The sequence below is a fragment of the Xyrauchen texanus genome, chromosome 17 (assembly GCF_025860055.1).
Source record: "Xyrauchen texanus isolate HMW12.3.18 chromosome 17, RBS_HiC_50CHRs, whole genome shotgun sequence".
Lineage (NCBI taxonomy): Eukaryota > Metazoa > Chordata > Actinopteri > Cypriniformes > Catostomidae > Xyrauchen > Xyrauchen texanus.
The window spans coordinates 6,891,341-6,910,108 of NC_068292.1; the positions used below are offsets into that span (position 1 = coordinate 6,891,341).

General features: G+C 35.9%; 1 protein-coding gene across 1 annotated transcript in view; it reads left to right on the forward strand.

The window, feature by feature from the left end:
- Positions 1-1,065: 1,065 nt before the first annotated feature.
- The window catches only part of LOC127657910 (glutamate receptor ionotropic, kainate 2-like), a 375,882-nt gene continuing 358,179 nt past the window's right edge, over positions 1,066-18,768 (forward strand). Inside the window, exon 1 of the mRNA XM_052146892.1 lies at positions 1,066-1,478. Coding sequence (XP_052002852.1) covers positions 1,349-1,478 — 130 coding nt within the window. The 5' untranslated portion in view covers positions 1,066-1,348. The remainder of the gene's footprint in view (positions 1,479-18,768) is intronic.

Consider the following 18,768-nt stretch of genomic DNA (forward strand, 5'->3'; position numbering starts at 1 on the left):
TTACTTATAGATTACAGTTTTTTTTTTTCCATGATAGTATTGGCTAATGCCAAGTAACAGCAGTTTAGCAGAAATAAGTGTTACGATGGTATTTTAGTTGAAATTATTTATCATGGCCAGTGTTGGGTGTAATGCATTACTAAGTAATTAATTACTGTAGTTACTTTTCATTGATAAAGTAAGGGATTACTCTTAATTTAATTACAGTTACTTCTACTGTACATTAAATACTATGCAGTCTATAGAACAATTTTATATAAAACAATAGTGAATTTAAAATAAAAATGTAACGTCTAATGTTAAAATATATATTTTCAAATTTAACGCTGCCCCCTTAAATTCTTTGGCCAGTTTATGAATAATTTGTTTGATTTTATATGATTTATTTGAAAGAATTAAAAGAACAGTTTCAGGTGTATCCTTGTATTTTTCATCTGGTTGAGGTTGATCGGGGTTTTAGAAATGAATTAGTAATAAGTAATGCAATTAATTGTCAGACAGAGTAATTAGTACAGTAATCTAATTACACTGTAGAAGACAGTAGTAGTTAGTAATTTATTACTTTTTTTAGAGTAACTTACCGACATTGATCATTGCAAAATTTCGCAAAATTAGCAATATAAAAAATAATAATAATTATAAATAAATGAATCCAGACGCAAAACTTATATATTCAAATAAATAAGTTGTGCGCATGCAGTGCAGAGGGTTTTCCGATCATTTTTGTGAGTGTATTAATTCTGATACTATCGTGTACTATGCTACATGAGATATATTGTAGTCTACATGAGATATATTGAAAGCTACATGGGATATATTGTAGGCTACATTATATATATTGTAGGCTACAAACAGTAAAAAAAAAAAAAAAAAAAAACGATTTTCAATAAACTGCGCTCTTTCTGCATTGAGCGTCACTGCGAAGTGTCTAATAGTAACTATTTTAGAGATCTTCTATGATTCACCAGTATTTGAGTGTGTGATACAGATCTGATAGTGTTGTTGTCAGTGTTGCGCTCGCGCTGCTCAGGGCTCGACGTCAGTGTGAGTGCAGCAGTGCAGTAGAGAGCATTGCACACGCAGGTGATCCGCTAGACTGGGTCTTATCATTCATTTCTGTATCGCTCCACTCTTTCAGGCCGCCCCTACGTGAATTTCTCCCGGATTTGCCATCTCTAACATGGACGCCCGGTCGGAATGTTGCTACTTTGCACAGTGAGTCGGACATGCGGAGTATCGCTGATCGAGTGTCCTCTTCTCTATCAGTGACCATGCCGTGATCACGGATCGCATACGAGAAAATAAAAAACACGTCCAAAACAGAAATAAGTGGGAATCTTACGGTGACATGCAGTGCATCACAGACATCATGAAGATTTGCTCCCCTCTTACAACTCCTGACAGATCCAAGCTGGTGATGTTGCTGGTTTTACTGTGTGTGGGATATTCTCAAGGAATGCCACATGTGTTACGATTCGGTAAGAGCATTTTAAAACACATTTCGAGTTATTATGCATGCCATGCGCCGTTTTGCTTGTCAAGCTCTTGGATACAATGACTAAAGCTTAAATGTAAAATGCAAAATGCTTTTTTGTTTGAATTTGCCACCTTAATGAGAGTTTACAGTGCACGTATACAGCTTTTCAATTGAGATCTGTAGGGTGGGTTACTTTGCCAAACTCCCAACTTTCTTTAGTGTCTCTATCACACAAGCAAAGTTGCAGACAGATACAAACCTCTTTAAAACAAGCTTCAGAAGTTATGATGTTGCAAAAGATCATTTGCTCTAGAGATAGGAAAATAATCTCTTGTTCCATATTGTTTGTGAATGTTTTATGAGTACAACATATTGGCTGTGAATGACACATATTTTTCTGGTTACACTTAGCTCTGTTCTTGCCTGCAGTTGTAACTATTCTATTCTATATTGTTCTTACATTGATTGAATTCTTAAACTCACATCAAGCGTGTTAAGTTTTTAATATTGAGGGCAGCGTGTTTAAAGAACCTAGATCTTATCTCAACTCTTTTCTTGCTTACAGATGTAAGCATTGATCTATTCTATTCTTTTCTATTCTTAAAGTTAAGGTAGAATGAAATAATGTGTCACTCTATTCTAGCGTAACATTGTAAATGCTCTTCTATTCTATTCTTTCACTCAAGGTAAAATAAAATGATCTGTCTCTCTGTTCAAGTCTACCATTGCAAATTCTGTTATATTCTATTAGTCTTATATTTAGGATAGAATAACATTTCTAAGGGGTTAGAATCGGTGTATCTGTAGTTATGAAAATTGTCATGGCTTTTTGAGAGACAATGTATACTTATTTCTCTAGTTTGTTTTATTACTACAATTTAAATGTCAAATATCATAGAGAAAGTTAGATATGATTTAGTGTAAGCTTTCGCTGCATAGATGATTCTTCTTGCAGGTTGCTATTAGCAACCATTTAATGAATGCTTTGAAGAAGACTATTGAAGCTCTGCATCACCTCTCACTACACAAGATCTCTGTTTCTTAATCGAGTTGCAGAAAACACACCAGCTTGATTCTTAATATGGGCAACATTCAGAGAGGAAATTTTACCGCAAGAGAAAATGTCCAACTAAAATCAAAAGCTGGTGCTCTCTGTAGAGTAAGGCCTGTCTGATGTGCTCAAAATAATCAAATAATGTCAAATGCACTCCAGGGACTTCCACAGCTTCACCCAAGGCTTCCTTTAATTATGTGATGTAATAAGCTGCTTTTCCTCACATCATGACACCAGCACACGCCGCAAGCACTTCACGCAATCATTCACCAGCAAATTTTGTGCCTTCAAGTCTGGTTTTCACAAATTATTTCCTACAAAGTTGTCTTAAACTGTGGTAGTGTAACATGATATCGGCAGAGAGATTTTCCAAATGTAGTTCAGCAATTAGCTAAATGGGTAAGCATTTGAAACCCACAAACCAACAAACAGCTTTTGCACTTTCATTGTTAGACTGCATTACCTGTAAGCATCTGTACTGTCAGTTTCTCCCTACACATTTTATTGTTTTCAGAGGTTTACTTGAAGAATTCTTTTTAGTCGCAAACATTTTGAAATGTCTAATGAGTGTGAATATTGTAAAGAATAAGTTTTGGGCCTATTGTTTTTTAAAATCATGTCATATTAGTCTTATATATATATATACACACACACACACACACACATATATATACACACACACACACACACACATATATATATATACACACACACACACACACACACACACATATATATATATACACACACACACACACACACACACACACATATATATATATATACACACACACACACACACACACATATATATATATATATATATATATATATATATATATATATATATATATATATATATATAAAATAGTAACAGCACTGAAAATAGGCTGAGATTCAAAAATAGACAGATACGAGTTACACTTATTGCTGCATATGTTTGTTTCTCATAAAAAAAATACAGTATATGCTGAGAGACACTGTTGAGCTCTTTATGGCCATTTTATGTCTGCATAGAAGAAAAGAAAGAAAAGTTAGAAAATAAATAGTGAGGGAAATTGCACTTCTCTAAGTGCTAGTAGGATTCTAGTGTGTGTGTGTGTGTGTGTGTGTGACAATGGTTAGTGTAACTGCATTCTCTGGTAAAATATCGAAACAACTATAGGCGTGCATGTCAAGAATGTTTTTAAAACTGAAGCTTCTCGTACGGAGGAAATACATGATGTTGAATCAGATGATGGCAAGAGATGGAAAACTGAACAAGTGCCAGTCTTTTTTGCATGTCATCATATTTGCTGTTCCTGCATTTGGAAGCAGATGCGTCTGTGACAACATCTTGCTCTCAGCCACTGTCCCAGCATCCTCTGTAACTTCACATATCTCTTGTCACACACCCAGTTCACTTATCTTCTTTCAGTGGCTTTTTTATATACTCCTTACCAGTGGCGGCCCATGCATTTAAGTCTAGGTCTTCAGTGTGATGAAATGTTCATTAAGAAAACACAGTTTCACAATGAATAAGACACACTATATCTATGGACATCATACATTATGTTATAGTCAACTAATACCAATTGACATTTTAAAAACACGTCTGACATTTTATATGAACCTACCAAAGAAGTCTATAATACCTGGAAAAAGCTATCCAGTAACATTTTCGATTTAAATGCTGCTCGCAATAAATGTTGTTTTGTCAGGGTACATGGTTACTTTTTAAAACTTGATCCGACACTGAACGCTCAAGCAGCCTAATTTACACTTAGAAAACTCCTGAAGTTGCTATAACAATGCAAAAAGCACTTACCAATTTACTTGAAGTGAAAGTCAGCCCTCCTTTCCTGTTTACATCTTGGGTTTTAGGGTTAGGGAATTAGGCTAATTCATAAGAATCTTATGGCAACAGTTGTAGTGACAGCTGACTCAGCAAGATCTCGCACTCTTTGCTTTTGAATTATGTACTGCGTGATTGCGCCACTCAAGGTCCGCTTGACTAGGACATATTCTAAAGGCCATACCCACCTCATGGTCATACACATAAATCAATCTGATTGGCTGATGAATCTGACAGTCCGACTTTAGATGCCTATTCATTTGCAATGTTGAGGGATTCTGTGGAAATTCTGAAGGCCTGACAGGGTGGAGTTCAGATTCATGTGCTGATCCGGCTAAGGAGTATGCAATTTGTGAAACAGTTACATCTGTGTATTAGGTTACTTCTCATATTGCTCTGCAATCTTTACATGTAAACTGTTTCTGGAGACTTTGCAGGTTCTTTATTCTTCTTCTCACATAATAATGTCATTTCAATTCCAATCATGAAATATTTTGTTCTTTTCAGACAATATTTGTTGCAAAAGGTGTATTTCTGACTTGCTGAAGTCCTTTTCATCCATTTTGGGGACTATATCCATTTTAAATGTAATTGCTACCAAGAGACTCAGGAGAAATAAGCTTATATAAATGAGAAATGCTGCCATTACAGAGACAGTTTGGGCTTGACAATTACTGAAGTCACTAACAAATACTTGCAGTGCCAACCCACCTGAACGAATCAGACATAGAAACTTGAACGTCACAACATAAACAAAATCACACAAAACAAAATGTAGAGCTGTCTTGTCAGACTCAAAGAGCACAGCCAGTCCATCAAAACATACAAGACACAAAAAAGATTTTTCCACACTGTCTTGGCTGTAAAAGAGCATCAGGATTTGCAGAATGGAATTATAATTGGAACAAGATGTTCTATGAGGTCAATAAGTGCTCAAAATGCTATTAAATTCCTGCAGAATATTTTATAAAATGTTAATACAAGCATCTTCATTTCAACCACATGATCAAAGCACAGAGTATGCCTTTATACTGCATGCTCCCAGGAAAAATGAATGTCATCATTAAGAACTATGCAAAAATTATGTATTTATAAATGTTATGTGTTATGTCATTTCAATGTTCTTTAAGGCGCTTGTTTTAGTTCTGCGCCACTAATGGCACCGAACTGAACTTAAAAAATAAATGACTCCAAACATTCCCCCCCATTTTGTTGCCAATGCTGTTGTGTAGGGTCAGACAAAAAATGGCAAAATACAGTACAAATGTAGTCCAAAGGGCGATGTTCTGCATCCGATGTGCCCCCTGACGGCAATCAATAGCATTGTGTGAGGTGGAGACAGAAATTTTAATTATTAATCGCTGTAAATCTCCTGATTAACTCCATAACGGCACTGTCACACCTGTGGAGGATAGAGACATTCTGTTCTTCACAGAAAGCGGTTTGAAGATTTGGATTATTGCTAACAAATTTACTGATTCATTTTATTGTTGTTTTATGGTGTTTTTTGTGGTTTATTTAGTTATAATATAAACCACATATTCTGGCATATTCTGAAAACTCCTTTTGTGTCCCATGGCAAACAAAAATAAATTAAACACTTAATAAAGGAATAAATGTTTTTTTTTTATTCATATGAACATTTTAAGGTGATATAATCCTTTAAAACATTGTATAGGGCAGCAGAAATTACACAGAACTGATTGAAACCGTTAAAATATCACATTATAAAGTCAACTGTATTAAATAAATGTGATGGCATTTAACTAATCTCATTGATTATAAATTAAATGTAATTCTATGAATTATTCAATATTAATCCATTCAAACAGTACATGTAAACATTTGTATGTTTCTATATGAGTTAATATGTAAAATGATGACGTTTAGATGCTCTTAATACCTCAATATTGTACGTTTAAGTGTCTTTGCAAAGGTAAGATAATGTTTGTTTGCTTGTATCAATACATACAAGCAACTGTATTGAATACATACAAATTACATACAATATGTAATTTGAATACATACAAATTCTAATGAGATCACATTGGTAGGGTTGCTCACTGAATTAAATTAACCTTAAGTTAAAGATGGCTAAAGGTGCTAAGCATTTCCCATTAGTGTTGCTGGATTCTGCAGTATTGCTGACCATACATACGCACCGGTGCTGACTCCATGACCTTTGGTGCAAGGACATACGGGACCTTGAGACACAAAGAAGAGCATATCCCAGCTATCTATATTTGTTTGTATGCTGAGCACGGAACTTAAAGTTTGTATCTCATGTTTCAAGGTCTTCAGGAATCTGTGTGTTGTTACATCACCGTCTATTAGAACACCTTGTCCATGTCCTTTTTGTTTTAAAATGCAGTAGATCAGAGATTATTTCATTAACAGAATGTGTTATGAATGACAGTCCTTTGATCTTTTCTGAAAGAGCGCATTTCCTTGATGTTCACTGAAAAATGGCATCTTAGGCTTGTTAAAGTCTCAGTTATAGTCTTGAGATGACCCTGATAGTCCATTTTGCTGCCCTGCACAAGACACCTGGGGGGTAGTTGTTATTGCATTGCATGGTGGTGGAGGAGTATGGGAGGGCGGCTTCCTCATTGCTAGCTTGTGGCGCCCTAGGCAAAAGCAACATTTTATTAAACTACTACTGGACAAAATGGTCCCATGGTCACAACCAGACATCTTAGTTGGCTTAACCAGCAAGACTTCTTTGGTTGACCAGCATTTTTGCTGGTCACCACTAGGGCTGGGTATTGAGTTCGATACATTTTAGGCACCGACCAAATTGCCTCTAAACTATCGAGTATCAAAAAATTTCTTGTTTTTCGGTAAGAAATTTCGATACCTAAGGAGTTACTCTCGTCAACGTCAGTGATAAGCATGTAGCATGCTAGATGTGCTCAAATCTAAAAGTGCCGGTGATTGGCTGTGTTTAGGCATCAAGGAAAAATAGTATGTGTGTATGCGTCCCAACACCCATAGATGTAAAAGATGTGGAAAAGATCAAAAGTGTGGCTATAATTAACCAGGCTCAATGTCAACAGCACGCCGATGCAATATTTGTAATAAGATAATTGCTACCAAGACTGGCAACACAACAAATCTGATGAAGCACTTGACAGTGCATCATCAGATCCTACAGGTAGGTTAAAGTTTAGCAAACAAACCAACAAACAAAATCAGCTAACTTGTAGTGATACATGCTTGTGTACTTAATAAAACCAAATTTTTTAGAGTAATGTTTGAAATCTTGTTAAAACTGATGTTATAAAATTGGTATCTAAAGAAGTATCATTTAGGAACTGGTATCGAAGATATTGGTATCTGTATCAAATTGTTTTGAACGATACCCAGCCCTAGTCGCCACGTGAAGGTTATGGTTTGTAACAGTTAACCAGCTAGATCCGCACCAAACCTGCACTCATCAGCTTAAACCAGATTGGACCAACGTGAATATGAATGCTGGTCTAAGACGATCTTTTCAGCACGGGTAGTAGTTATGTACTATTAAAGTGTTAGTTCACCCAGAAATGAAAATCATCCCATAATTTAAAGAAAAGCTATTCCAAAGCTATCCTAGGTTTATATGACTTTCTTCTTTCAGCCAAACACAATCAGAGTTATATAAAAAAATATCCTGGCTCTTCCAAGCTTTATAATGTGAGTGAATGGTACCTCAGATTTTGAACCACAAAAAAGCACATCCATCCATCAAAAAAGTAATCCATACGGCTCCAGGGGGTTAATAAAGGCCTTCTGAAGTGAAGTGATGCGGTTTATTTTTAAATATCCATATATTTAACTTTATGAAATATAATCATTAAATATAATGGCCGTCCGCACGTTAACAAAAGAGTTGAGTTCTGATGTATGACGTAATCTTATGGGCATAAGATACAAATAGAAATCCACCCTTGTACTCACCAGTAATCACAAACGACTGTAACTGGTGCATCCTGAACAGCGCTGAGAAAAATTGCAGGTGCCACATGACGACACCATTTATGTACTGCTTCAGAGAAGGTTGGAAAATAATTTTCACATGAATAATTATACTGATAAACTGTAATAGTCATTAAAATTAAAAACATTTAAAGTTAAAGTATTTTCTGTGTGGTAAAATCACACAAATGTTGGTCGGGATCATCTCAGGATATTTGTAATGTAGATCTTCTCAAGGAAATCCATCATTTATAATGATTTATAAAACATTTATTTGAAACTGATGGCATCAACAGGATCATTTGAATCAATGAACAACCTCAGTGCTTGTGGTTGGTCTGTCTTTAAACAGAGCTCAACATAGAGCATTGTCATGTGCTTGTCCTTTGAAGAAGTACATTATATCATTTATTTGAGTTAAAAAAAGGGGAAAAAAGGACGAAAAGAACAAATAGAAGAAAAGTTTCACAATCACAATAATTTACAGCTAGTAGGGATCACATTGAGAAAGAGAAAAAAGACTGTTTAACGCAGAGAATATAGGCCCACTGTGCCCCAACCTCACCAACATGTAAACATGCAATGTAGCAAGCTAACTGCCACAGTTTCAATATGACTAATGACGTTAGCTACAGTAAACATCTCATTATTAATCTCAATCGTCAGTAAGTCACTTATTCTCCAAGTTAAGAACTTCTCAAAAACATTAGGGATAGTAACTAACCTGTCTGTCAAGTTGAGATGCACCCGACAGACCGAGCATAACACCATTCTGTTCTCCTCCTCATATCGCACTTAAGTTAAATTACTCCTTCCAAGTAGGGATGAAATTGTCTTTTACTTGCACCTTCAAAAATCCACTTGTCCACTTTTCTAATTTGACGGTCAACGGTCTCGGCTGAGACTCACTGCAGGTGCAGAGACAGAAAAAGAAAATCCAAGAGAATGGTGGCTACAAACTGTTTGACCACAAATGAAAGTATTTGAGAGGGGGTATGATAAATATCAAGGGCCTCTCTCTTTGTTCTGCGATAGCTGAAGGTTTAGTAGCTCTGTTGAAAGATTGCTAAACATGACCAACCGGTGTGCAGATTCACTGATGCACAGGATTTGAGAATTGTTTGATTTCTGTATAACTTGTTGCTGTGTGATCTGTTAATTTGCATGATGTATAGCCAAGTGGCTGCTTTATATGATGAGTGTATTATGATTTACTTGGGGCCGTTGAGTTTGTATGGCTTTTTAAATGATGGACACTGTCATGATGGAGTTATAATGCCCAAGACTGTACATGCTAATTGTACAGGGACTAGTGGTGCAAAGAAACACTTAATGTAAAATAAGAACTGACCTCCTGATAGATCTGAAGCATTTTCAAGTCTAATTTACCTGGTAGAAGTTCTGAGCATTTCAAGATACCTAGAGCGCAATGGTGCAGCCTCTTCAAATGAATTGAGAACAGCGAATGATTTCTATGGTGAAGCCCCTGCAGACAGAGAATGGGTGAGAGAAGAGAGAATTAGTTAAGCCAGAAGCAACATCAAAACCAAGCCAGTGAAAACAGTAAGCTCCAGACTGGCTGCCTCCTCAGCAGGAGTTTCAGTGGAATTGCTTTCAGAGGCAGAGTTGCAAGCGGTGAAGCAAATGGTAATTCCATTTCAGTTCACAAGAGTCCGTTCTCGGCTTGGCTGAGTTGAAGATCCCTATCTGTGGGTAAAAAGATTCTGCTCATATATGAATCGCTCATGGAGTACATGTAAATGAGTGTGTGTGCGTGATGAGGGCTGATACTGCAAAGATTGCCAAATGGTGTAGGTCAATAATAGTACTAATAGTTGTAACTGTGTACATTCATTTTCCCTTTCTTTTAGGTTATTTATAATGTCTTTGTAAATTAATCTTTAGTCATTGATGAACCCTTTCATCAATGACTAAATATTAATTTACAAAGGCATTATAAATAATTTATATGCATATAACAACATGAATAAAAAGGATGACTTTCATGCAAAATTTGACAAAAAGTGAGCATTTAACAAACATGTTATAAATTCTTAGTAAATACACTTTTCATTCTTGTATTACTCAAAATCATACAATGACCTAATTCATAATTTATATCTCAATGCAGCAAAAACTGACTATTATAGTGAGATTTAAAGAGGGATTATGTCATTTTGTGTTTCATGACTGTAATGTCTTGATTCACTTGTCTTGTCATGTTGATGTGAAAACAATGGTGTTATTCTGAGTGCTGTTCCAATTTAATTAGTCCTAGTTACCTAAAGTCGTCTGCAAAAATACTTTTCAGCTCTTCATGCTCATTCAGAGAATTTATTGCACGGCTCTCTGGAATACACGATTCTGATTGGTCAGTGGCGCCATCTAGTGGTGTGATATTGCTCAGTAGAAACTGCACATCCACATATCAGACTGCTCATCCAGGTTCTGCGAGCCGTCTCTCCTGCTTATCAGATCTGTGTTATCACTACAAGTAATCTAATAAAATTATTTCAAATAAACTTATTTATTTATTTATTTGACAGGAAGTCTTATAATAAGATGCATACTGAGTAGTTAAACATTCATTCATTTTCAAAATAAACACCAAACTTGACACAAACCTGAGGTTGATTTCAGCTGATATATTTCTTCTCACATAATTACACAATTTCAACACAAATCAATTGAACATGTCTGTGTATTTATTTGGTTAATAGCCGTGTAATAATTGGGATAATGTACAGTCAGCTGGTTGTTTTGGCAAAATCTCATCAGGGTGATACAAGACCCCTCTGCTTCATTTGGGGATCCTGATCACCCTGTTAGAGTTTATTTCACGATAACAACCAGCTGACTGTACAGTATTCATTACATATCATGTAATAAAAGCAGATGAGCAATAAACCAGATGGAATTTTATGTACATATGCTTCTAATGCCATATGTGTCCACTTTATATTAAGGTACATTTTCATAGGTTAATAATGTTGAATAAATGTTATTAAGCATTTATAAAATGTAAGTTATTTGCTCACTTTTTGGCAAGCATTGAATGGAAGTCAGCATTTTTGTACATTGCTATAACCGCAAGAATTATTACATAAATGATTAGTTATTGACAATCCCCTTTATAACCCCTTAACTATCAGAACATTATAGTAAAGTGTTATACTACTAATATTATTATTAATATTAGTAAATAAACTAAAATTATAATAATTTAATAAGAATAATGTGATGAGTGGTTTATGTAAAGAGAATCAGAATGACATAGTTTGTTATAGTTATTAATAGTTATTAATTAAATTAATTGCAGAATCTTTGAAAACTTGGTGTATATTTTGAAGAATCTTCTCTGTACGAGAGCGGTCAGAATCACTGGCAGTCCGCCGCAATTCAATCAAGAGTCAATAACTCATCTTGATAAATTTGAATAATCAGACCATAGGGTATGTTCACGACAGAAATATGATTTAAAATCTGCTGCCAGAAATCAATATGGATGCAAAGCCACAGGGCTAGATACCAAAAAGGCGCTTTTTCATTCTTACTTGCTTGTCCTAGGAAATTCTGCTGATATGCTATGAATCCAATCTGAAATGTCATGTTAAATGTGGATCGGCATTGAAAATGTTAGCGGTTCTCTGGAGGCTTCAGCTTAATGGCTTTTTTGAAAGAAGTTGCAGGCTATTCCTTGAAAAACGATCGAGAAGTTTGAAAGTATTAGAAACAAAAAGTCAAACTGCGGTTCACACACTGTGAACAGATCTATGAAAGTGTGTGTTGGCAGCAGTCTGACCTCATCTTGCAGGATGCTGAGAGAAAATCTTTAATCCTTTCTTTGTTTTCGTCATCCACTCGACAGCCCGTCCAGTACCCTACAACCCAAATAAAATTACAACGTATGGCAGAAGATGGGAGCCAATCAGGGTGCTTATTAAACGGCAGCTCTGCAGGGCGAGACGCATCCAGACTGACATTTTTAACAAAGATCTGGAAACAACAGGAAGGTAGGGAAGGAGTCACACAGAGAGGAATGGAAGAAATGGGAGATTCTCCGGTTTTCTTAAACATCTGAGATGTTTGTAATGTCCTCTTCTCACTAACATTGGGAGAGAATTCATCTGATGTTACTGTGCTCATGCTCGGCCTCCACACATTCACCAAGTGAAGTTTCCTGTAAGCTAAGTGTAGTGTGTCTGAGTGCTTTAAAAAATAATAGCACACCTCTTTTTAACAAACAATGTGGAACGAGTCACCTGCCGAAGTTATTAAGTAATATGTAGAGTGAACCTTTAAATGCATACCTCGGGTTTAGCGACCTGGCGCATATATATCGATCACAACTGGATCTACAAAATTCCCAGATGGTGTACAATTTTAAGTGTTAAAACATTTTTGAAAGGCAATTTGAAAATAGAATATATTTTTTTATTTGATTTTGAAGTTTTACTTTTCACTTATCAAAAAGGTTATGCAACCAATGAAAGAACGGGATTCATTATTTCAACACATATTGAGCTGCATATATGTATTTTCTCAGGCACGTATTGGGAATAAATAGATGTTCAACTTACAGAATTTTAGTTTTGCAACAAAATGACAATAGTCATATCATACTGTTCATGTGCTGTACTTGCTATATTTTATTTCCATGTTGCATCTTCATCAAATAGCAATGCCAAATGTAAATCAAGTCAATCACTGAAACAACAGCGCCGCCTTGAGAAACAAAATGGCGTATACTATATGTGTACCGATGGTATAGATGTTATCCTGATAATTCACCATCATTGCGCAAAATTGCGACATGATATATTAGTAATTTATATAAATATATACCACAGTTATTTCCGGTCCTCGAATATGATTGGACGAGAGACGTTACGTGAGCACTGATGGTGTGACAGCATCAGCACTCAGACGCTTCACTGTGCGTGTATCACTTCGCTTGTGTTCGTGCTGTTCTAAACTAAAGTGTAAGCGTAGTGCATATCTGTTAGAAGTTATAGGCTTTATTTTTGAAATTACATATGTTAGCCAGCAGGTGGTGGCAAAAGATCATTTTTGTGTGTAATATGAGCCAGTTGGTGACGTAAAGTGAATCAGTTACTCATTGTTTACATAGAACTGCGCTCCGTGAGTTTCCACACTGGATACATACTGTTTAAAATGGTGGAGGACATCGCTGTTTCTATAGTGAATGACATTTGCGCACCGGCTACCCCGAAATTGAGAGGAATACCCTAATATATTCCACTGAGGAAGCTGACCTTCAGAAAGCTGAAAGCAACTTTGACTAGGTGTGGCAACAGGTGATCGCACATGCTCCATCTCTCTCTCTCTCTCTCTCTCGGTGAACTATTCCTTTATTATAGAACCTATAATTTTATATATATATATATAAAATAATAACCTATAACCTATTTTGAAGGTTTAGGTGTTAAGCACACACAAATGTGTGTCTCCTCCAGATACACTCAAATATAAATATATTAATCAAACTTAATTCACACAATTTTACTTGATATGAAATTGAAATGCTTATTTTTTTGAACAATTTAAAATTTAAAAATGCTCTTTTTTCCCCACTTATTGTCAAACCTGTTTTACCATTTTAGCGTCAATGCTGTAATCTAGTTTCTCTGGAATACCCCAGAGAATGCTGTTAAACTGAGATGGAACTCAATATGACTCTTGTGTTCAGCCTGGATTGAGTGTGCTTTCATGTGTGTGCACATCTGTGTGTGTGTGTGTGTGTGTGTGTGTGTGTGTGTGTGTGTGTGTGTGTGTGTGTGTGTGTGTGTGTTCTTTTACCATAGGAAGAGATCAGAGCTTTGATTTCCCCAGATGTCAAAGTCAAGCTTCATCAGTCCTTTGGAGGAGAAGACTTGAGAGAAAGAGAGAGACAAGAGAGACACAGTTAGAGTTTGGGACTCTGATAGAGAGAGAAATAAATAAAGGATGTTTCCCCTTAAATTAAACATAATTCTAAAATGCTCAGAGAGACTTTGGGGACTGCTCGTGCTCACGACTAGAGAGCATGCTTTTTAGGAGAGTGTCTCGAGTGTCTCAGATTATGTGTGCACTTGAAAAGTGTTGGGGAATGTAAATAAGTGCTGTATACTTCAGGGAATACCATTGAGTGGATGTCTGAAAATCTGTACAGATCCACTGTAGTACTGTAACAGGATATTGAGTGAGATTTACTGTTAAGATTGTAACGATTTTTCCTCAATGTGATACAACCTGCTTCAGAGTCTCTTTAATGTGATCAGAACAAGAACCAACATTATTCTTTTTATGTGGTTTTTGGGTTGTTTTCATCTTGACAGCACTTGATATTGCTGAGCTAATCATCATAAGCCTAATTTTCATTCACTTTTCGCACTATTTTTTTATCGACAAAGTGAAATGCTTTTAAAAAAGTTTGTGAAATTTGGCGTCTTTTGCCCGTTTCCATTCAAATGGACCTTTATCGTTAAAAATGGTGTGCGTGATGACGTCATGCCTAAAAAAACACTTTGTTGAATAGGTTTTGGTTTATCGCAAAATAAATCTGCCCTTAAGCCGTTTCCATACAGAAATGTGTGTTTATCGCTACTTCGCCTACCAGATGTCCCTAATTTGTTTTCTCTGAAGTTTGGGTAAAATGGGGAGATTATTGAGACAATTCATTGAAATTAGTCAGCTTACTGTTATTTTAATTTCACAAATAAAAGCAATCAGCAGATGAGGAATTGCAATCAAAAGGGAGCAGTTGCCCTTCTAATAGGACTGTAATATTGGTCCTGATGTTGCACCTATCGCAGGTTGCCACCGGATCCGACCCGAAAGTGAATCGTAATGGCCCTGTTCAAGCTGGCAACCTTCCAGTAAAAGAAGTGTCGGAAACTTTCTGTCTCAGTATAAGGATCATCCATTGATGTGTATATGCTGTGTGCACAGCTATTAAAGAAATATTGATGTGTAATATCAGGCCATTCATTTGTTGTCCGTGCACTTGTCGATTTGCATGATACAAGATATTTGTGTTGGGACTCCTGGAAGTGTCATGTTTGCAGCATCAGGTCTATATGCCATTAAGATCAATCCATAATCATGTATAATAATTTGGCTCTCAAGGATGTATACTGTCATCTTGATTAACACAGGCTAACGATTGGGGAAATTCTGTCATGTGACGCTATATTTTTTGCATTAATGCCAATTTTCTTGACAACAAGTGTTTCCAAACCAGTTTTTCGTAACATTTGAAGTATCGACATAGAGTTTATGTGCTAGAGTTAAATGGACAAATATTATATTAACACTTGTGAAATTTTAGCGATAATTTGAGTTTCCATCAGCTTTATTTTGATGCGCTAAAACTTTTCGATGGAAACGTAGTTAAAGATGGTTGTTTTATGAACTTATTTTGGTCAAGTAAATACTTCAAAGTGCGCTTTTGAATGCCCAAGTTAAAAGTAAAGGATCAATAAAGAAAAATAATTTTTAAAACGGAAAGATTTCAAGCTGTCTAATATCAAATGAATGCTGACAATACTGTGGAGATGATGACAGTAGCATATTATATACATATATATTTGTTATATTTTTTGCTTTATTTTAACATACAAGTATATTTGTAATATTTTTTTTATATTAATGTTCTGGGTTCAATGCAAGTTAAGCTTTTTCAACAGTATTTGTGGCACAATTTTCCCCAAAAAATGTTTTACTCGAAATCCCAGTTACAGTGAGGCTCTTACACAATAGGAGTGAATGGGGCCAGTCTATAAACATTCAAATACACACTGTTTCAAATGTAAAGCCACAAGACATCAACATTATACATGTTAACATGATTGTAGCGTGTCTTACTAACCTTATGCTGTTAATTGAGCTTAACTTGTATTGAACCAGAACCATTCCTTTCTAAACAGGGGTGTGTTTTCCGTACAACTGCGTAACTCACTGCTTAGCCACCATAGGGCGATGAATCGGTGTAGAAATATTTGTGCTTTCCTTTTATTAAAGGAGACCTAATATGCCCCTTTGTACAAGATGTAATATAAGTCTCAGGTGTCCCCAGATTGTGTCTGAAGTTTCAGCTCCAAATACCACCGGATCATTTATTATACCATGTTGTAAATGCCTCTTTTTGGGTGAAATCAAAAACATGCTAATTTCGTGGGTGTCTCTTTAAATGCAAATGATCTGCTGCTCCCCACCCCATTTCAGGGCTGTGCCTTTACAGCTCGTGCTTCAGATACTACAGCAACAACAAATCAGAACCAATATGACTGACAGCGTAAATACTGGAGTTCAGCCATATACAATCAGAGACAATGTTAACTTTAGCTGCATTAGCTGTGGAATCAGCTAACAAGCACATTCGGAAAGGCGATTTGCAAACATTCACAAAATATAAAGTGCGATACTTTAAAACTTTAGGATATAAAGATGGAACATGAACAGTTGGTACTGATCCATGCTTGAGAATCACATTTTTTGAAAATCCTGCTTTATATTGACACTCATTCACAAAACAGTCCAGTGTAAAATGATTTGCACAAACATACACACATTTTTGTATATTTTGGGGCACATTTCCTTCAAAAACAAAACTTGTCAACTGCGTCTTCAGTGGCTCTGATGCATGGAGTGCACGAAGACACTTATGTACAGTTTTACAGCCAACAACAGAACACTTATGTCAGAGAGCTGTCTGTAAATGACTCAGGGGAGTATCTATGATATTAGGGTGGAGTTTGTCACCAGTTGTGGCCTGATCTAACGTGATACTTTGTGTCAAAATGAATGGTTTTCATTTCTGCTCTACTGTTTTTGATGATTAGAAATATAAGAAAGAGAAGTGGGTGGACTTTTAACATTGTAGGGTGGTTGTGTACACACACTGCCGACTCACATTTATGTACAAACACCATGTAAAAGTGAATTTTGCATAATAGGTCCACTTTTAAATGAAATTACTTTTCCTTTGTTGGCATATTTCCAATTGGAACAGGACACAAATCAATAAAAAAAAAATTGGCAGATAATCAGATCTTATATCATGGCATGCTGGTATACTCGATTCTGATAAATTGCGCCATCTAGCGGTCAGATATTTCTCAGTAACAACCGCACATCCACGTATCAGACCTCTCATCCTGGTATTTGTGAGCCATCTTTACTTCTTTCTGATCACTGTGCGATCTCTACAAGTAAGCTAATACAATTATTTCAACTCAAATCAATGCTTTATGTCCACTTATTTTTTTTATTTGGCAAGTAGTCCTGTATTAAGATGCAAAATGAAAAGTCAGACGGTGATACAGTAATTTGCAAACAGCGATTTCTTTCTTCTCACATAATTACATAATTTACAACAATCAATATTTAATGTATATTTATTTTTTTATTTGGATAGTAGGCTTGTAATAAGCGGGATAATGTACAGTCATCTGGTTGTTATGAAATTGAAATGCATAAATTATTTTTTTAGTTTTTTTTTAAATACATTTGGGTCTACTTTGCAAATCTATTTCACTGTTAGAGCATTGCACTAGCGATGCTTTTTGTAAAGGAGCAGGGTACAAGTCCTAAAGAGCACGCAAGTCGAAACGTGAGCTGAAAGTGTCAAAGAAGTAACACAAAATGATGTGGTTGCTTCAGCAGTTGTGTTTTTCATCTCACATTTGCTTTTTTGACAATGTGCGTTAGGTTTAGGTTTAAGGTTTAGGGTTGGGAAGTTGATTTTGTTGTAAAACTCCATAGAGCATAAACCATAAAAACTTCATCTGTTTAGGTGAACATTCAACACAGTGGACATTTCACCTCGGAACACCTGTAATATGTCTAATGAACCATGTAATATAATTTTGCAAAACTGTTGCCACAGTTACATCATCTTCATAAGATCAGGCTGTCTATAAGCCACAAAACTTTAATAAATTCTGTGTTTATTGTTGAGGGGGTGAAACTGTAGGAGCTCACTGATGAGGGAGTGACGATGATGATGGGTCTGGTTGTGCTCTATTTGAGTGTGATTTGTTGGAACGTTGTAAAGCTGTGCTCTGGCAGGGGGTGGTCATGGGCTTCGCTTCTCTTGAGGTTACACAACAAATGTGATGCCGTTGTTTCCTTTGTATAACGAGTTTAGGATTTAAAAGAGTTTCATCAGGCCTTCTGTGAGGCTTTGTTGTGCTGTTTGTGGTGTTGATGCACATACTGGAGAAACCAGAATGATGCTATTCTTAATGTAATTGAGCTATCATTTTTGACATGATATGAACTTAAGAGAAAGTGACTCATCGGGCATGGATATCTCTGATGTGATCAGGGGATGTAGGTGGTCTTTCTTCTATTAGGGGTTTTCTGTACTAAACCTAATTATTATTCATTCAACAGTATTGAAAGACATGTCAGTACATTGAGTTCTACCCTCTTGCTGGTTGATCT